Source organism: Aptenodytes patagonicus, chromosome 2 (genome assembly GCF_965638725.1).
Source record: "Aptenodytes patagonicus chromosome 2, bAptPat1.pri.cur, whole genome shotgun sequence".
NCBI lineage: Eukaryota > Metazoa > Chordata > Aves > Sphenisciformes > Spheniscidae > Aptenodytes > Aptenodytes patagonicus.
The window spans coordinates 161,153,564-161,175,222 of record NC_134950.1 but is presented as its reverse complement, the minus strand read 5'-3'; the positions used below and the strand labels follow the sequence as shown (position 1 = coordinate 161,175,222).

The following is a 21,659-nucleotide window of genomic DNA, read 5'->3' as shown; positions in this document are numbered from 1 at the left end:
AGCAAGACATTTTCCAAATGGAAGAGGAGGACAGAAAAAAACCTGTAACTTAGAATCACAGAATATCTCAGGTTGGAAGGGACCCATAAGGATCATCAGCACCTCCCCTTCCACTGCCCTCCCCGAGGAAGTTGTAGACTGCGATGAGGTCACTCCTCAGCCTTCTCTTCTCAAAGCTGAACAAACCAAGTGACCTCAGCTGCTCCTCATAAGTCTTGCCCTCAAGAACTTTCACCATCTTGGTCGCCCTCCTCTGGATACACTCTAATAGTTTGATGTCGTTCTTATATTGAGGTGCCCAAAACCGCACACAGTGCTCGAGGTGGGGCTGCACCAGTGCAGTGTAGAATGGGGCAATCACCTCCCTCGACCAGCTAGCTATGCTGTGCTTGATGCACCCCAGGACATGGTTGTCCCTTTTGGGTGCCAGGGCACATTGTTGACTCATATTCAACTTGCCATCAACCCAAACTCCCAGATGTCTTTCCGTGGGGCTGCTTTCCAGCCTCTCGTCCCCCAGTTTGTATGTATAAGCAGGATTACCCCATCCCAGTTGCAGAATCCGGCACTTGCTCTTGTTAAATTTCATATGGTTCGTGATTGCCCAGCTCTCCAGTCTATCCAGATCTCTCTGTAAGGCCTCTCTACCCTCAAGGGAGTCCACAGCTCCTCCTAGTTTAGTATCACCAGCAAACTTACTTAATGTACATTTGAATCCTACATCCAGATCATTTATAAAAACATTAAAGAGCACTGGCCCTAAAATTGAGCCCTGGGGAAGCCCACTGGTGACTGGCCACCAGCCTGATGTAACTCCATTTACTATAACCCTTTGAGCCCGACCCATCAGCCAATTGCTCACCCAATGTACTATGGACTCATCTAGCTGTGTGCTGGACATTTTGTCCAGAAGGATATTGTGAGAGGCAGTAGCAAAAGCTTTGCTAAAATAAAAAAAAACCAAAACAAAACACATCTACTCGCTTTCCTTGGTCAACTAGATGGGTGACCTTGTCATAAAAGGAAATTAAGTTAGGTAAGCAGGACTTTCCCCTCATGAACCTGTGTTGACTATGACCAATGAGTACATTGTCTCTCAAATGTTTTTCAATAACTCCCAGGATAACCTTCTCCATAATTTTACCAGGCACTGTAGTGAGACTGACAGGCCTGTAATTACCAGGGTCTTCCTTCTTAACCTTCTTGAAAAGTGGGACAACAATGCAGTAGCATTTTCAGAAGTTGACACACACTCTTCTGCAAATGTTTGAGCATTAGGTCAGAACATGAAGCCCAGCTGTCAACAAGTCAGTAGTGGTGTACCCCAGAGGTAAATACTGGAGCCAACACTGTTTAACATCTTCATTAATGACCTAGATGATGAGTCAAGAGTACATGCAATTTTGCAGACACATCAGGAGGAGTTGTAGATACACCAGATAGTTGTGCTGCTGTTCAGAGGCACCTTGACAAGCTGGAGAAATGTGCTAACAGGAATCTCATGAAGTTCAACAAAGGGAAATGCAAAGTCCTGCATCTGGAAAAGAATAACCCCATGCTCTAGGACACGCTGGGGGCTGATCAGCTGGAAAGCAGCTTTGTAGAAAAGGTCCTGGGGTTGACAAATTGAACAGAAATCAGCAACGTGCCCTTACAGCAAAGAAGGCCAACTGCATACTCGGCTGCACTAGGAAAAGCATTGTCAGCAGGCTGGGGGAGGTGATCCTTCCCCTCTGCACAGCACTGGTGAGGCACATCTGGAGTGCTGAGTCCAGTGCTGGGCTCCCCAGCACAACAGAGATATGGACATGCTGGAGCAAGTCCAACAAAGGACCACAAAGATGATTAAAGGACTGAAGCATCTGTCATATGAGGAGAGGCTGCAAGAGCTGGACTTGTTTAGCCCAAAAAAGAGAAGGCACAGGGGGATCTTATCAATGTATATAAATATCTGATGGGGGAAGTAGAGGCCATGGAGACAGACTCTTCTCAGTGGTTTCCAGGGAGAGGACAAAAGGCAATGGGCACAAATTGAAATACAAGAAATGCCTCTTAAAGGTAAGGAATATTTTCTGAATTTTATTTTAATTTTATTTTCCCTGTAGGGGTGATTAAACACTGGAGCAGGTTGCCCAGAGAGGTTGTGGAATCTCCATCCTTGGAGATATTCAAAACCCAACTGGACACAGCCCTGAGCAACCTGCTCTAGCTTACTTGGCTTTGTGCGAGGGTGTTGGACTAGGTGATCTCCAGAGGTCCCTTCCAACTTCAAACTCTAACATTAATGCTCAGCAACATTACTTACTTATGAATAATCAGAAGAAGAATTAGGAGGAGCAACTATTATTTCCTCTCCCTCCCATGTTAAACTTTTTTTTTGGGGGAAAAAAAACAAAAACAAAACCAAACCCAGAACATTCCTAAATAGGTACAGATTAAAATTAACAAAAAGTCTGAGAATGGCCGAAGCATCCTTGATTACATGTGAGAGCTTATCAGGCTTGAAGATGAAGAGCCTAAAGCTCTTTCAGGTCCTGGAAGCCCTGAAAAGGGAGATACCCTATCAAGTTCTACCCACTATCATAATCTAATAAACAGGTCAGGTCCAGAACTGAATCTGGCAACAGTGATTATGGACTTGTCAGCTGCACTGACAGCCTTTGTAGCTTTTTGTAAATAGGTTTAGGCTAATAAACAGACCTCAATAATATTAAAAAGGTATTATCTGAAATTAAGAAAGCTCCCCAAGCCCACTCAAAGTTTTCAGCACTCAGAATTGGTGCCTGGCAGGCAACACTAGTAATTCAGTGGAAAGAACTGATGAGAAGATTGGACATAATCAATAAGAGTCTGTATTTGTGAACAGAGGTTTAGATCTTCCACCTTTATCAGAAAGGAATGGATGGACTAACAGAATGCAAATTCAACTCCCAGCTGGGAGCTGCTACTTTCAGTCAATCCTTCTAGCCATAAAGCTAAGGATTCAGGATTAAGGATTTAAACCACTAATGATCATATGCCAGAGCAAAGAGTGCAGCAAGGCTCTCTCTATATCTACCTAGAAAAAGATAGGCATACAAAAAAGAAAACGTGACAAAATGTCAAGAGACCAGAAATCATGAGGAGGAAGGAAGAGCAAAAGCTTGGGCAGAAAAGTAAATGTGCAAAGTGTGACCAAACTTCCACATTCTTGCGGCGCAAAGGGGATGTGTTTTGATATGCCAGGAGAAAGATTCGGAACCAAGTCTGATTATTACCGCTTTTTTCCCCAAAAATTAAAAAAAAAGTTTCATACTGAAGGCTGTGTTTCACCCAAAGATTCAAGGTACAAACTTTCTTTAGAAAACCTTATATGTAGTAATTAACATGTTATATTTAAAATCTCACAAGATGTGGAAGAAAAAATTAACTACAAGAAGTTGCTTCTGAAGCCTAGAGAGCCGTTTCATTTTACATATATAATTCCCAATTATTTACTGTGCCTACATGAATATGAAATACTGAGGTGATGCAGTGGATTCAATAAAACAGAAGAAAATGATTAATACAGAATTAAATACAGCTAAGGCATTTTAGGTACTGTGACAAAGAACGCATAAAGGTACACGCTTTTTCAAGAGGACAAAAAATGACCTAAAATGAAATATACCAAGGACATAAAACCAAATACAAAATCAGTCAATAAAGTCCTACCTGTCTTCTCTCTTTCCACCCATGTTTTCTCTCCTTCCTTTCCCTCCTCTCAATTGCCTTAGTACATCCCAATTTTAGTCAAAATTAAGACATCTTAAAACACAATGTGTAAGTAACAAAAAACCCCCCCAAACTTAGTGTCAGGTATCCAAAACCTGGTCTATCAAACATTTCACCCAATTCACACCCTACCACCATTTTTAAAATCCCATATGCCCCTAGTACCACAATTATGCAGCAACCTCAGAGCTCATTTTTTGACAGAAGTTCATATATTCCATGAAAGGGAACATTATGTATTTTAAACAGGCAAGGAGGAGTTAGAACTTAGGAGCCAATGTCTTGTCACCTAACCAGAAAAAAAGCTTGGATACTACTATCTTGGTGCACGCTAAAAGCTACAATACAGCAATTCTTGACTGAGCGAAATATAGGTAGTCAAATAAAATAATTCTCATTTTGCTGTAAAGTTGGCTGCTTCTTATGCTACTTTTAACACAGACTATAGCAGTGCAGTCTTCTAAATGGAATCATTCAGAAGGGAAATTATTTTGCTACAGTTATCTGTCTCTAATAAAATAAAAACTGCTATAAAAGAAGAGAAGCGTACCAGGGAATGGTTTTAAGTATTGAGGGACATGCACTGGAGGCAAAGCACTTGGTTCTTATTACCTCAGGATACAAGAGCTGGAGTGATGATTTAGACATACACTTTTATATTTAAGTCAGAAATAGGAATAAAGGGTTTTCTAAATGAAACATAAATATCAACAGTTTATAGCTTGGAGTCAGAGCTGATTTGTCTTGTATTGCTACCTATTGTACTGTAAAAAAAGGTTTAATGCAAAACCATTAAAAGTAACCAAAGCCCACTCACATAAAATTACAGTAAGATAAAAGTTTGCTTACCTCTTCTTTTTTAATGTGTTTTACACTCATAAAACACTGAAGCAACAAGTCCTTGATTTCATTACTTTCCTCTGAATCATAATCAAAACAAAGTAATGTCTGATGTAGATTCCATAGACGAACTACATCTGCACCCTGACAGGAAAAAAAAGCCCACATTATAGTGAAGTAGGTATAGCTTTAATGTGAAGAAGCATTTAAAGGATTTTAAATAATGAATTTGAAATGCATTGATACAGACGGAAGATTTTCAGATTGTAAAATTTTGAACATTAATTGACTTTCACCACATCATTTGGAAAATTACGAAAATACGTGTAACTGCAGAAGTACTGACTTCCGACAACTGAAGACATGCTCAAGTACAGAAAGAAAGCCGCTATTTCATGCAAAATAGATGAAAACTGTATTATTCCACTTTTGAAACTTTATACAATGAAAGCCGTTAACAATGAAAAAGAAAAGAAAGAAATAAGTAAAGGAGATATTTATTGGGTTAGTGCAAAAGATGTATGCCACAATACTCTAAATAACTCAGGTTAAAAAAAAAGATTTGTAGATAGATACAGAGTAACAGAAAAAGAAGCTTCCACATAAGAAGTCTCTATGAGTAGCTGAACATAGTCCTTAAAACCTGAATTAACTAAATGAGTTAATTGCTATTTAAACCTTAGTCACTGGACTTACAAATGAGTGAAGAAATAAAAAAAAAGAATAAAAATAAATAAAGAAAAGGGGGGGGAAGGAAGGCGGGGGGGGAGCAAAAAAAAAAAAGTGGGGAAAAAAGGTGGAGGAAAAAAGGTGGGGGAAAGCAGTTCCCTTGTGAAATTGATGCCAAAAATCTTTAAAGTTTGTTCTAGAGAAGGCAACATTTTAATATGTTGCTTCTGCAAGGGACACCAAAAAGACACTTTGTAACCAACATGTATCCTATGTTTCATTAATTGAGAAGCACTAGGACATGGAAAACAAGTTAACCTGAAATAAAAGGTATTTTGGAGGGATAATCTTTCTTGGAATATTCAGTATTAATCTAAAAGTCAATATAGCTTCAGCATACCGTAGCAGCTTTATTCAGGCTTTTTCTTAGCAGAATGATAAACAGACTCTTCCCTAGCTGCTCCTTCCCTTCCAGTCCTTTCTCCCACCACATTTCACACACACGTTGGATAGCGCCCTGTAGGATTTTTTCACATTCAGGTAATGCAGGAAGAATACCTACAACAGTAATAAAGTAATTATTTACTGCACTGAACCAAGTTATTCCTATGAAACATTAGTCTGTTAGTACACTAACTATACCTCACAGTGTGAACCAGCTCTTGCCACATTTACACATCTTAATGGCTTTTTCTCACTGTGGGTATTTAGGCAGCTTTGTTAACTCTACAGTTTTGGCCAAGTTTTTGGATCAGTAACAATGATCCAAAGTTAACAATGATCTTAAGTTTTGCCTTAAAAATACCATAAGCTGCAGAATAAGGAGAGTTACCTATCATTGGGTGAACAGTTGGGAGAAGGAAAACTACTTAAGTTCAAACTTTTAGACTGTGTAACTGATTTTTAAGTAAATGCTCCCTTAATTTTGTCTCATAAATAAGAACTCACATCAGTACCAACTTTTCTCCTGTAAATTCTGTTCCATAGGCCAGTCAGGTCAAACAAAAAGCCTAGTATACTCATCTGTTAAAAAAACAGTATAAAGCTGTATTCTATAACAGATAAGTACGTACCATTTAATATAAAAACACATTCTAGAAGAGCTTTGTATTTTACAGGCTCATCCACTGCAGGTATGGAAGCAGCAACTACAGCTGTCACTCCTTGGATCACAGCTACAGTTTGTTTCTGAAAGAAAGCAATGTCAAGGAAACAATTCTATGGTTTATTTTATACTCAGAAGATAATTATGACCTATCAAATAAGGAAAGGCAAAAGCGTAGCTTTTAAAGTGCATCCATTTCAAAAAGTTTGAAAATGCCTTTCAGCTCCAGCTAGTAGATAATTCAGCGACTGTACATGTGTATCCATTCCACCATTAAAACTTCATCTGCAACAAAACCACTCAAACACACATCCATTTCGGAACTAAGACGACCCTAACTAGCAGGGTCTCGTGCAACCCAAAAACGTGGACGTCTGGTGACTTTAGACCCAGGTACCTGATTCTGTAGGCCTCTGTACGTATGATGGATTTTCTACAAGCCTCTAGGTCTCCCTAATGATTTCCCCACTGCACTTCTTTTTTCTTTCCAAAATTAAATAACCTTTTCCCCCCGCTATTCTCAAGACTACATGGACTACAGCGCAGAAGGCAGTATATGAGGGTCTGACTCAGAGAAATTCTGCATAAGCTAAATTTGTGGGAGGGGCGTTCAAATCTAGATTTCATGATCTGCATTCAATGAAATGACATAACAGGTAGTGAATTTCTTATAGTATATGCCAGATACTCAAGGAACATCTGAGAGATCAACATTTGTTTACTGAAATAAGACACACAAAAAGCCCACTCAACTTTAGTGAAAAAACTAAGTCCAATCTTTCATAATTAAAATTATCAGCAGGTCTAATCTTTTACAGTATAGACCAATCATAAGTTCAGCTTAACCCAAGCATGATAGTTAAGAAGTCAATTAAGAACGGAGCAGGGAGATGATGTTTGGAACTGACCTTGTTTGATAACCCTTGCATGTTTTCAGATGCTGTGAAAATATTTCATTTCTCAGAAAATATGAAATACGCATCATATTTTTATTTTACAAGATTTTTACCATTTGTGGAACTATCTCAACTTCCATGTCATCATTACTTTTCTCATCTTCAATCCTCTGCCATGTTTCCACAGGGTTCTCCATCAAAGTTTCTGTCAATAGTTGCGTCAGTCTCTCCCATAGTACTTCTTTTTGCTTTTTTGGCAATTCTTGAAGTAGTTCATTCAAGTCGAAAGGATCAAATGTATTTTTCTGAGAATAGTCAGAAGATATCACACAATTCCACATAGTGAAGTGGCTTATATTTCATTATCATATTTCCTAAAATTAACATTTTTTACATTAAGGATTAATTTCCATTCCTCTGCAGTTATAGAACCTTCTAGAAGTTGTATTTCTTTAAAAAATAGCACGAGAAATTCCTGCTGCTTAACTCTTTATTGTGAAACAAGAGTGCTTCTTTTAAGACTAAAGTCTTTAGCCCTTGATAGCAACACTACTGAACATAAATCACGTCCCCGTAACATCAACTTCTGTCTCTCGTGTTCTAAATACTTCGTTCCCAATGGAGACAATTCCATACCCTTAGCTAAGAAGCTCACAACTGCACAGAATTAAAGTCCCTGATCATATCTTTGCTATCTTAAATATAGATTGATGATGGCTGTTAAAAGAAAATCCTTACACAAGGACTAGAAATGTAACAGTCAGTACAGCCACAGGGAGAGCACTACAGGTTTTGGAGTACAATCTGCATAGAACAGCGCTCTGTACATTGCACTATTTTAAAGCCCCTCCTATCAAACCTAACTCCTGAGCACATTAACTCTATACTTCCCTCTTAAGCTCTGCTGAATGGGAAGCGACTCCCAGTCTCTATAAAAGACTTCACTAAGAGACTGATCTAAACTATTTCCTCAGAAGAACCTTGCTAGAAGAATTTACCTCAGAGACGCAAAGAGCCTGTTAGCGTCAAAGAAGGGTAGGCAACCTGCTAGGAAAGGGAATATGCAGAGAAAAGATGAGAAGAAAAAACAGACGCAGCCAAGAGGAAGTGCAGATAATTTTTGAGCTGTAATTTGCAATACTGAATACTGTCTACCAGATTAAAAACACTTCAGAGGAAAGAGGGAGAATGTCCATGATCTTGAAATAAAAATATTTTTAGTTTGCAGATATGCTAAAAAACAGGAATCAAAAAGAAAAAAAAAAGTTGAAAGGAAAAAGAAAAATAGAAAATAATGAAAGAAGCAGCAGTAAGTATTAAAAGGTTCCCAGAAGGGTATGAGAAGAAAGATCCTGTTACATATTTATATCAGACTTTCTATTCTATTCTATGGCTGGAAACAAATACAATAAACCAAAGGTCACACAGGGAGTTCTGCAGCCCTCTACTTCAAACGAACCCAAAAACCAGGATATTAAGATGTACTGTTTTGAGCAAAAAGAATGAATTCATAGTAAGACCAGAGCATTCTGATCTTTCTTTGGGATTATATGAGATAGAATGATTCCAAAACCTATCAGGGAAAAGGATGTCATTGAATTATAGTCATATCCATGATTCCTATTTTCCTGTCTAAGAAATAATGTATTTTCTTGAATTGGAACAGGATTTAGTGGAAAAATTTAACAGCACCTGACAAAGACTTCAATGAACAGCACCACAATACAGTAATATTTTTAAAAGATTACAAAGAAAGAAAAGTGAAAAGCCCAAGGCAAATCTTGAAGGAAAATTAGTAAACTCCTGGAATCTTAGATGATGTGAATGAAACAAAACATTGAGAAGAAGGGAAAAGGAAAATTAAAGACGGGTAAGGGGGCGTAGAAATGAGAGACATTGGAAGAAGCAGTGATGCTAAGAGCAGAACTTTTTTTTAAAGTTAAAAAGGCAAATTCTGAGGCTAGAGCACAAAATAGGTAGAAAAAGCAGAGCATAAATATAATATGAAAACTAAGGAAAGCAGTGAGGCTCTAACCACGCTTTCTTCTTCTTTCTACATTTATACATCCACTTCTAAAGGACAGAATACACTACCACAGCCTCCTCCAGAAAAGCAGTGAAGAATTATTCAAGGGAGACCCTAAAGCGAGAATCCTCATCCTAAGATAAGACATGGTCAAACACCCTTCATCACTGAAGGTTTCAAAAGGAAATAAATAAAATAACTCAGGTCTCTTGGACAAGCAAAAACTAATCTGGATATTCACGTTCCCTTATGTTATGAAGGCATGAAGACAGTTTTAATCATTATACTCATTATAGCCAGTGATATACAGTTTCCAGAGATATTGTCAACAGCTGAAAACTGCTGCAAGACAACTCTTGTGAATTGGTGATGAAAAATAAAAGGATGAAAAAACAATTTTTAATCCAAACAGACCAAGATATGTTAAGATAGATTACTGGATGAAGATGGCAGAAACAACACGACCAAATTAATTGAAAAGGAAACACTGCAAGTACCGTACGTTATCCTAAACAGAATACTTTCTTGTTAAAGTGTTTAGATTTGGGGAAAAATGGAAAGGAGACTTCAAGGAAAGGCAATCTGTTAATAAAGTTGTCATCTATAATTACATACAGGAGTGCAAATGAAAAACCTAGCAAATTTCTTGGAAAAAGAGATTCGGTGATGTTTGGGAGACACATTCCTAAGCTTATTACACAGAACATGATCCCTGTCATAGAAACCATAGCTTTAATACATCTGCTACATCAGTAAATTAGTTCGTGCCTCTGTGGACATAAACATCAACTGATCCACCTACCTTAACCTGATAGAGGTAATATTAGGAAAATACTGATTAAAAGCTTCAGAAACTAACCTGACAATACCATTTATTAAGGCTAGCAAAAGATGTTTAGGAGAAATCGTGTATGTCTTAATACCAGACAGATTGAAGCTTTGTGGAAAACACCACAATGCAAATTATTATTTCTGATTACTATGTACTATCACATACACAATGTGAGAATTAACTTTTAATTAGTAGATTTCAGTGGATTTGTTTTGCTGTTCCTCCCACTTCTCTCCACACTGCATTTAGAGACAGTAATCTATCACATCTCTAAGACATTCAGTGATAAAAAGAGCTACCAAGTACAATTACACACGGACTAAAGAATAAGTGGACAGCCTAAACTATCAAATGAATGAACAAATACTAGTGAAACATGCCTCTGCTATGTTTGTATATTAGCTCGTATTCATTACATAGCACTAAACTCTTTCATAGGTTGAAATTTAAAAAAACAGTACTTCATCAGCATCAAATGAGTACTTTTTTATAGTATTACCACAATACTAATAATTTATTTTAAAAAAAATGTAAACTGTGTATGCAACAACCAAATGTTAAAAAATTAGTTGGTTTATAAATAGCAAAATTTCAGATTCTACAACTTTTTCAGCTATGTTCCTTTGAGCGCCATTTGAACTTATTTTCTACAGCAATTATTCTAGCACATCTGCAGGTACCAGAGAAACAGTTTCTGTCCCTACATCACAAAATTTCTGCACCGATAACAGACAAGATTTTATTAGCAATGCACGCGTATCATGGCTTACTTACAGGATTCTGAGTATAACGCAAGAAGTCTTCAACTGACTCTTTAGACACAACTTGTAAAAACGCTTCGCGTTTCATTGTGGTCTTGTTTTTCCTTGCTTTATAAACAAAACAGAAAAAAAGTTAGAGAAAATACTGTATCTCAAAATAAGATCATTTTTGGTCTCAGTGAAGAACGTATGAACTTACAGTCTTCATCCACATAGTTATAAATAAAAGATGTTTCCCCCTCCAACATACTTCACAGTTACCTGAATCAGCATTTAGAGTCATAACAGCACTACGCTGCAGTATTTGCATGCATTCTTTTTAGTCCTCTTTTTACTAAACAAGTTTTAAAAAAGAAGGACTTTTTTATGGATGCTTTTATTTTTAAAAAGAACAGTGTATCCAGCACATACCCCCTGTTTAGCTAGCCATCATTCCCGACGACAGCGTTTACTCGTATGAGAAGTACTGATGGGCAGCAAAATATTCCCTCCTTTTCTCTCTTGCCAAGTGAAGACTACGGGAAACGGGCAAGGCCACTTTTCGACACCAAGAGCTTAATTTACGCTCCTAAGCATTCCCTCCATCCTAGGTGATTCCTGACGCGCTTTGCCCATCCCTACCAGTTGGGAGGCTGCCTTACACGGCCATTGCTGTCTGTGAAGCCACCTCACAGAACGGGGCGGGTGCCGGTCCAGGGCACTGTCCCGGATCAGGCAGGGGCTGGCCGCTTGCCGGGCTGGCGCCAGGCCCGCGGCACGGCCCGGCACGGCCCGGCCCCACCGGCCGCCGTACGCCCCCGACAGACGAGGAAGTGGTAAGACAGACGGGCCGCTTACCTAGCGCTCCCTCGGAAAGAAATCCTCATAGACCTACGGGTTACGTTTCCAATAACGCGGAGCTGCCTGCACAGGAGGGAAACAAAAACGGCGATCGCCCGGCCTGACGCGCAGAGGAGCCCGCGCCCCTCCGTAGCGCTGCCCACGGAAAAACCCGTCCGCACGAATGCCCCGCCGCCGGAAGAGGCGCCCACCCCGGGTGCCGCTCAGAGGCGGGACGGGAGAGCACAGCACAGCACAGCCCTCCCCTCCGCCCCGCTCCCGGCCGTCCCCGCGCTGTCCGCGCTCACTCGCGCAGCGCCGAGGCCTGGCCCTGCCGCCGCGCGCGCTGCCGGCTCTTTCGAATTCTCCCGCGGCGGCCGTTGAGCGCGGGCGGGCGGGCGGGCGCGCGCCGCGGAGCTCCCGTCTCGCGAGAGCACGACTCCTGCACCCCCCCCGGCGCGCAGCACCACTGAGGGCGGGCCGGCCGGGGCGCTGGCGCGCGCCGCAGGGCTGGGCCCCGCTCTCCCGCGCGCGGCCGTGGCCGTTAGCCGGCGGGGCCTGGCGGCCCCGGGCGCCGGCTGCGTGTAGCCGGGAACGCGGGGCTTAGGTCGGCACCCCCTACACGGGACCGCGTTGGAAATCCACGTGTCGGCCTTCTAGCGCTTCCTGTTTGTTCGAAGGGGGGAAGCTGTTGTCGGTCAGGTGCCGCCTGTTCGCCTGGGTGACTTCGGTTCCTCACTACGACCTGCAGCCAAGGCCACCGCTGTCCCCATCCCCCGGGCCGCCTTTTATGGAGGAAGGGGCTGAAGAACAGGCTGCCGCTGCCGGACCGGGGGAGTTGGGATGGAGGAGACGCGCTGGGTAGTAAATCTCCCTGGGGAGGACAGGCCCAATGATGGCACGGCTGGACAGCTGCAGCCCGGGCGTTCCTAAGGAGCTCGGTGCAGGCTGTGCTTCTCGGCTTTAAATTTGGCTACACTGAAATGCTACTCTGCTGCTTTCGCTTTGTAATAAAGGCTGGTTTGCTTACACATCTTTCCCTGGAGAAGCATCCAATCAGTTACTCAGAGGTGGCTGACAAGGAGTAAATCTACATACCGGCTTACTGTTACCTGCCTGTAGCTACCTCTTAAGTCTCAATGCCTTGAAATGGGGATGAGACATGTTTAGTTAAATTCATGTAGAGGCTTAAGAAACAGTATGCCTTTTTCCATGCATCTTGGATAACGCGGACGTACTATTCTTACAAAAACATTTCTGCTAGCTCGCAAAGCCTGCATCATCCATTTGATTACACTGGTGACTTTCTTCTCCAAGAATGTTTTTGTTGCTGGTGTTGACAGCTACACATTTAATCTTAGTCGTGGTGAACAGTACATGCATTATGCACTCTTCGTCCAAAGCGATGAAGAGCTAAACAGGCTACTCTCGAGAATTCATAGGAGACTATGTAGGCCAGATGATATTTACACTTTGATAACTAAGGATTTTTTTAATACATAGGAAATAGCTCCTTTCTCTTTCTTCTCAAACTTATTTTGCAGCGTTCGGAAATAGTTGGACTCGGTTCCTTGAATTAAGCAGCTTTCAAATGTTGTAATATTCCCAGTTCCATTTGTTTGAGCTCTTCTGCAAACCAAAAACAGTCGCTATGTCTTGTTAAGGGCTTAATTTATATCTTTCAATTTTGCATTTGCAGTAGCATAATATTTCTCAATATTTCTCAGTGTTGTTAGCTGTTCAGAAGAGGTAGGTGCTTGACTGAAACCGTTTACTTTCAGTCTGCAATAGCAGTACAGCATATGCTGCTTTACTATGCAAACAGAAAACCAACAATTTCCCTAAATGTTCTCACATCTGATTGGACTTTTCTGGATTGTAATTTTTAAGAACATGATGTAATTCAGATTTTATTTAGTATTATATGTAAAAATTAAATACTTTTTAAAAAGTAGTATTTATGTCTTCTGCTAATATTTTTATTTTTAACATAGAATCTTCTTTAATCATCCTACCTCTCACATTATCAGTTTATATTCAAAATTAAGACTTGTCACACTTTCTGCCATATATATTTGACTTACAGACTTTTCCTGGTTTATGTTTTTAAAGTTTTTGAGTAAACTATTTACCTGTTTTTTATACAGTTTGAAGACTATAGGATGAAAAATAGTTTATTATATGCTTATCCCATATAAATAATGCTATTCTGTATTGCTTAAAAAATGTACGTAACAGATGACTAACGTTACTGAAAACAAAGATAAAAACTGTTTCAATTCCTGAATCATCAACTGAGTGCACGTGAAACTTCTGAAATAAGTGGATTTTAAAAGAAATATGTGCCAGAGAGCAAGTACTGTAGGCAGTGTAGGAGAACGGGTTACATTACTTACAAGTTGTAATTGAGATGGTCGCGTACCCAAGGCAGGGACAATATGGCAGAAGGAGTCGGCAGCCAAAAAACTCATCTTCTCGAGCAACATAACTGCACACCGGCAGCTCAGTGCCACTCCTTGTCTCCACCTGAGGCCAAACACACACATACCTCCCCGCATCGTATTTCCATCTAGACAAAGGCCTGTCTCCTTTGAAGTGTGGAAAGGGCAACCCAGCGAATTACCAACACCCACCTGCCGGCAACCACAGAGAAGGGTCCCAGGAGAGACGGATCCCTGGACGGTCACTTGAAACAGCATCTGTCCTCCAACCCTAATCCCCACACTGTGACAGCCGGCAGGCGTTGACTTCCAGAAGCAGACTACCAAAAGAAGGGAGCATTTTGCTGCTCTACAGTAAAGAAGGATGAAGAATTAGCGTTGTTTCAGATCCTATGGAACTGACTATTTCTTAAGTTAGGTATTCAGCTAAGTGCAAGGAGCCTGTGGAACAGTTTGCTTGAAATAAGTTGTATGAGCAATCATCATACTTGTAGAATAGTAAAAGCAAATTAAAAAGTATGAAAACTGACATTTATACATTGTACTAATGTCTACCCTTTCTGCATATATTAAAAATCTTTGCCTTTTTAGATCCGAACTGATGGATTTATTTATCACGTCTCGTGCGGACTGAATATTTCATTAATACCTTGATTAGTCTTTTAATTAGATGCTACATTAGTCACCTGGTTACTGTTTATTTAGTCGGGCACATATCCATTTAGCAAATGAACTAAAACATATTTTCGCTTATAATTTGTGTTGCATAGCAACCATGGAATGATTTTTTCATAGTATTGAAACTAAAAGTTGACACAGATAACAAAAGACTGAGTAACACCAAATGATTCATTTTAAAGGGCCACATAGAGAAACCAGAGAGGCAGAATAGCATTTAGTAGGTTTTTTCAAGAATTCTGCATGAACTGCAAGGTAGTAATGAAGCTACAGCTCTATTTTCAGTTTCTCTAATGTTCTCCCTTTCAAGAGTACCAAATTACATGCCTCTTTTTGACATATCTGTTCATCTGTTCAAAATAATCTATACCCTGTGATAATAATCTCATATTTATTATCATTTTCCTGTCAAGTCAAGTTAAGGCAAAAATGAAAAATGGGCCTTCCACACATGGTTGCTGAGCAACAGCAAATAAAGATTTGCCTTTGTGCTACCGCTTCATAAACTAGTCTTTATTCTTGTTGGTGGCCTGTGTAAGAGATCTCAATTACAAATGTCTCTCACAAGAACATGGTAGGTTGGACTATAGCAAGTATTCTATTTTAACCTGTATGATTCATTATAAATACTTGTAAAAAATAAACAAGTAATTCCCTGAATGTCAGATGCTTTCTTGACATTTTTTTTTCATATTTACAATGTTACTTTCTAGATAATAGTTTCTGATGAGATTATTGTACACGTTATCTGCTAACATGTTAGAATTGTTACTCCTATTTCTTTTCATTTGAATATATTATAAAATTTGTTACAGTTAATACAGTATCCACAAAATCTGCTCATCCTCTGAGGCAGGCTGTTAATAATTTACATGCATTCATTTCCCTTGATTTTTTTTGATCTTCACATACTTTGATAAATAATCCGAACAGCATGGGAGAGAGATGAAGTTTCACACTCTTCCACTTCTTCAGATCTCCCCTTGCCCGAAGGTAATACTGCCAATCACGCCATCTTTATTCAGAGGCAACTGTCAGTTTTCAATGGTGGTGTGATTAGACCGTGAAACTGCTTATTTCCCTTAAATTATTAATACTAACACGAAACAATTCTGGAGTTTAAGAGACTAAGTGGAAAAAACCCCATTCACTACAGAAGAAAAAAAATGATCCTTGTTAACTCGAACAAAAATAAGGAAATAAAATGGGCAGAGGGAATGCGAAAGCTTTCCTGAAGAGCCGATCCCTCGAGTCGCTGTAGATGCTGTTGAAGAACTGAACCGCCGCCCCGTGGGAGCTCCCCGGTACTGCTGGGTGTCTTGCAGGTTATTCACACCAAGGTGGATTTAAGGCATGAAAACAGTGCAACTTTATTTATTTTGGTTTATTATTACGGTTTATTGTAAAGTAGTTATTTATCATTATTTGCTTTATTATTATGCTCTTAGTGTTATCCCTCTTTCCTTATGGGCAGTGTTACAAATCACAGTAATTTTACTCTGCTATTAGTCCCGTGAAAATTGGAAGATTTCTGAAATGCTATGCAATGCTCACAAAAAGAAATTACAACAACAAAATTTGCATAGCTAAATCCATCCCACTGTAAATATAGAGTATCACTTTTCATGATAACTAGAGCAAACACTTTCTAATATGAAGTCATTAACATCTTTCAGAAGATTATGTATCAATGAGTAAATGTACAATACTAGTTTGTCAGTTAATTTGTTTCAGAGGTAAAACATTCCAGTTACATCTGCCATGTCTAGATTACTTTAACCCTATTAAATTTAACATTCTGAATTATTAGAGATTTACAGGTCTTGTAAGTGTTCTGTCTCCTTTCAGCTCTCATTCTATTTTAGACTTCATGGATAAAGAGAAGAATTGTTTCTAAAGTACAAAACTACTGTTATTATTAATTTTACAAGTGCTCTTAGAGGTTTCATTGTGATAAACATGCATCATCTAGATGTGACACCACCTCTGTTCCATCTGTCTAGTATGAAACATGAAAATACTATATAAATATCAGAATGGACATGAAAATACTATATAAATATCAGAATGGACATGATTTGCTCATCCATATTAGTTTTTTTATATATATATATGTGTATGTACATGCATACAAACAAATGACAGACTACTTTACGTTGGCTGGAGAATATATCAGCATTTACTTGTCGCCCACATCAGTGCTGGCTTTGTCAAGGCTGAGACACGGGTGTTCCCCGTGTTCCTGATCCAGACCAGGAACCTAACCAAAGCCCACCGTGCTTTTCTTGCATGGTCCAGCTTCTTTCATGCAAAACTAACAAACAGGGAACTGAGCGAGTGTAGCACTTGCTCCGTGCAGTATCAGGCTGGGGGGATACGTTTGGAGTCAGGCACTTGGAAGTGCTCACACATTCACTGTTTAGACATACCTGTCGATTATTCTGTTCTGTGCATCAAACAGTATCACAAGACCTGGTGACAATGTGATTTGGCAAATATTTTCTGATCATGTCCTTAAACAAAGGAAAATTGTTTTGTAAGATTTTTTTTCTAGTAGAATTTGGTCTTTGCCCCTTTCCCCCCCCGTGTTTATTGTACTGCTCCATGATGGATTTCACTGTTGTTAGATATCCTGAGTTTCTAGCCTCATGCTTGAATCAACAGTAGAAATAAATACTTAAAGCATGATGATGTTTCAAAAATGTGCTGGTCAAGGCCCTTTTCCGTGTCTTAAACTGTAATTTCACTTCTGCCTGCCTCTGATTAATTTCAAGTTTTTGCACTTAATCTTATTAAAGTTGTGCCAGCAACTCGAGGGAGTTCTATAATCAAATCTCATTGTCTAGGCCAGGTACCTAAGGCAGAAGCACCTACAGCGAATTGCTAACAGAGGCATGCTAAATTTATGGTGAACTTAGAACCTTAATCTTCCAGGAGAAGCTTCATGTTTCCTCAATAAAATCAAGTTGTTTTATTTCCCAGTGCCTCATGACTAAATGCTTTTACAAAAACATTTTGGCAAATTGAATCCAGATATTAACAACCCCCGTTATGAAACTCAATTCTTTTCGTATCACCTGTGCCTCAGAGCAAAGGGGGAGAGCAGAGTGCAGTGGGGACCATGCCTGTTTTTCACTGCTTTTAAGCTAGGATGACTTTCAGGCTCCACTCCCAAAGATGCCTAGAATCCAAACCACTTCATTATTCTAAAAGAAACGAAGTGCACGGGCAGCAAAAAAGGCCTTTCAGAACAGGGTCTGCACCACCATCTAGTGGAAGAGAACGGTGTCTTCAGAAAACAAAAATTGTGTAGTAATGAGTATAAATCCAAAAACTTTCAAGTCTCATTGTGAAAGACAAGATAAGCAAAACTAAAATGCTTTATAAAAAATGTTAAAAATGAAGCATTTTTTACATTTCCAATAATCTGAACTTGAAAAAGCATATTAAATTAAAAAAAAAAGTGACCTAGAACAAAGTTGCCTAAAACTCTAAGATTTACATTTCTTTTCAGAAAGCTCATCTTAGCATTTTAAACCTTGAAATCCAACTTGTTTTACATGCACATTAATGGTTTACCTAATAAAACACGAAGAACCAGCATTGCTACAAATACCATCTACGAGTCACCACCAGCCATTTCCATTAACTCATTTTCATTACCTTTCATTTCATTTTCACCACCTGTATGAAGGACAGGTCTAGAGACAATCCGCGTTCTTCGTTTGGATGCTGTTGTCACAGTTTGTCAAATTCATCCAGCTGGGCTCTGAGCTGAAAGTTACAGTAGAGCACCCTTTCAGTGGTTATCATACTTACTTTAGCTCAGAGAACATCTCACGATTCATGCCAAAAACAGGTAAAGGGTCTTATCATTTCTAGGCTGAAAACATTGCAACGTGGTAACTTCAACTAAACTTCCAGATAGCAATGAAAAACCATGCAAAATACATCAGGGACTTCAGCCTATCAGTTGAAGTATTTCTCCTATGTTGAGGTCTGCATGGAACTGTCTTGCAGAATAGTCTTTATTAAATTACTAATCTTTGTGAAATGCTTGGTAAGTTCCAGTTGTCAGTCTCTGCAAGTTTGTAGAATAACACATTAGCTTGCAAATCCAGCTGAAGAATAAAAAAAACTTATTTGAAATTCTGTGCTGGAAACAACCACCATTAAATGCGTGCACCATTTTTTGTTTTAGGGATCTCATCCCAGCTATCCAGTAAAATTAATGACTTCATTCAGTACCTACAGACAGTTATGACTTTGCTAGCATTATCTACATTACAACTCAAGTTGTATTTTTAATTACTACACGATTTTTGCATTCTGACTTAACAAAGCTTGCAACTTCCTGCTACGTGCCCCCTTTTTTTGCTGAGCCAGAGTTGCTACATGTCCCTCTCCGAGAGCTTGGGGCCAGGCGGCAAAATGCCTGGGAAGACCTACTGCACGCACCCAAGATTGCACAAGAGCTCCAGTACGTTTACTGACCTTATTTTAACACTAAAAAAAAGTACTCAAGAGTCATAGAAGAATTCAGGTTGGAAGGGACCTCAGCAGGTCATTGAGTTCAACCTCCTGCTGAAAGGAACTACTGTGCTTAGAAAATAAATAAATAAATAAAATTGCCAGTTACACAACAGATTCTCACTACGCACCTGATGAATGAAATCACAGGACAGCCAGGGTGCTGGGACTTCACAACTTTCTTCTGTATGTCATTTCTTGCACTCAGGCCGAGGTGCTACACGCCCAGCTCTGAGGGCAGTTGGATTATCAAGTCCTGGCAGGAACGGACCCCGCTGACCCCAAGCCAAGAACCACCCCTACCACAGCCCGGGTGTGAAAGGTTGGACTCCTGACTAGCTTTGTCTGTCCTTGAACCTCTTTCTATACGGATCTTAAGGGGAAGAACGGTCACTATTAGCCCTTAATTCCGTTGCGATAAAGTTTACGGCTGCTGAGGGACTCAAACAAACAACAGGGGAAGACAGGTTGGCTTCACTTTGGTAGCAACTGAGGAAATAGATATGCGGTAGTCTGCTCAAATTGGATTCCACTGTAGGTGACTGGCAAGCAATATTCCCTGCAGACGGTGAGAACAGAGAGCATCACCTCTACCGCATGAATACAGATTAGAGAGCTTTTCTCCCAGAGCTACCATCTAGTCTGGCAGCTAAATTCACTGCATAACACTGAAAGAAATACCAGTAGATTTTTTTACTTTAGCTGCTTTGCATTTTTCAAATAATGTATTTCAGAAGGTGACTGAGAATATTGTTGAGAGCCTGACAGCCTTAGAAATCAGTAGGAGAGCATACAATGATAAAGTTAGACACTTTAAGATGTATAAAAACACCATTTGTGATTAAATAGTCAGACTCCTTCAGCAACCAGCTACAGCCACAAATAGGTCTGGGACCATCTGAAGTTTTGGTTCTTTCTACCAAATACGAAAGGTACCATCCAACGTTCAGAGTTTGTTTGGAGGAGAATATAAACAAACAAACTGATTAAAACAGAAACCTCATAGGAAACCAATTTTGTATTCAGCTCTTAGCTGAGAAAATACCTAAAATAACCATATTGGTAACTGTATTACCAGTGCTCTTAGATGGAGACTGGATGAACTAAATGATGGCCCAAAACAGTTCAAACAGTACAGCAAATATTAAGAAAAAGGCTAGGCTTGGCTGAGCCCATCAAATAAATACCAAATCCATCTGGAGCAGTGTCTTGCACAATTATTTCTGCTCTCTGACAGGATCTTGTGAATACATAGGCAGCATTCTCTTGCAGGTGCTGATCCAGTTACCACCTGTCTTGCAGGACTGAATGGAAGGTTTGATTTTGATCCAAGCCTGGAAAATGCAGACACCTGGTCAGTACTGGCACTGTCAGGAAGCGTGCCATAAAGAAACACCTTGCCATGAGGGAGTTATGAAGATGGGCATGCTTTTACTTGGCTTTAGCTGCCTTCCCATTGATTAGCAGAAGCCCTTTATTCTGCTAAAAAAGGAAGATATCTCCCCTAGAAAAAAAAAAACCAAAAACCTGAACATAATTTTGTAGTTAGTATCAATAAAGATTATCCAGTGGGGTCCCTTCTAAATGCAATAGTGACTGGGTGATGAACTTCTGCAACTTTTATTTATGCCTGATGAAAACTGGCTGACTATTAAGAATTCAGACAAGTTGTAGCTGTTTAAGGGAAGAGGTATCATAATTAATTATGGTATTATAATTCATTAAGAATTAATGTTTAATGCAAACAGCATAATTTCTGTGGTGGTTTTTCTGTATTAGATAGAGGATCCAATACCCCTTTTCTTATTTATGCAGTACGTAGTTGTATTTTCTATCAATATCTGCCTTAACAAGCAGGTGGAAGGACAGGGAAGATTGCCACACGTAGAAATCTGCTGGTTCTAAATCTAAGGCAATTACATGCAGTTCTAGGTCCTTTTGAAAACATAATTCATGACAATTGATGAGTAAGTGCTAGAATCGTGACATTTGTTCAACCGATCATTTTAAGAGAAAAAAATTTAGACACTTAAGTTGAACGCAGGACCTACTAATTCTTATGTGTGAATCTGTTCCAGACCAACAAGCAAGGAATCCCCCAGTGAAGTATCCTGTACTTCTCACTCCACTCTCTCTCATGTAAAACTCAAAAATCTGCCTACACACCTTACAGCCAGGCTACCTAGGCTAGAGTAGTCAGCATACATGACTATTTTAAAAATTCACCTCATCATATTACTAATTAGGACAGGGACATGCAAAGAGGGGAAAAGGGAGTGTGTGTGTGTAGAGGGAAGCAACACACTGAC

The 21,659-nt window shown here is 39.6% G+C and overlaps 1 protein-coding gene across 1 annotated transcript in view; it reads right to left on the bottom strand.

Annotated features, from left to right (window-relative positions):
- NCAPG2 (non-SMC condensin II complex subunit G2) overlaps positions 1–11,864 on the bottom strand; it is a 53,763-nt gene extending 41,899 nt beyond the window's left edge. Inside the window, exons 1-6 of the mRNA XM_076332364.1 lie at positions 11,720–11,864; positions 10,896–10,990; positions 7,377–7,568; positions 6,336–6,450; positions 5,663–5,820; positions 4,603–4,737 (exon numbers count right to left, since the gene is read on the bottom strand). Coding sequence (XP_076188479.1) covers positions 4,603–4,737; positions 5,663–5,820; positions 6,336–6,450; positions 7,377–7,568; positions 10,896–10,970 — 675 coding nt within the window. The 5' untranslated portion in view covers positions 10,971–10,990; positions 11,720–11,864. The remainder of the gene's footprint in view (positions 1–4,602; positions 4,738–5,662; positions 5,821–6,335; positions 6,451–7,376; positions 7,569–10,895; positions 10,991–11,719) is intronic.
- Between the last annotated feature and the right edge of the window lie 9,795 nt (positions 11,865–21,659).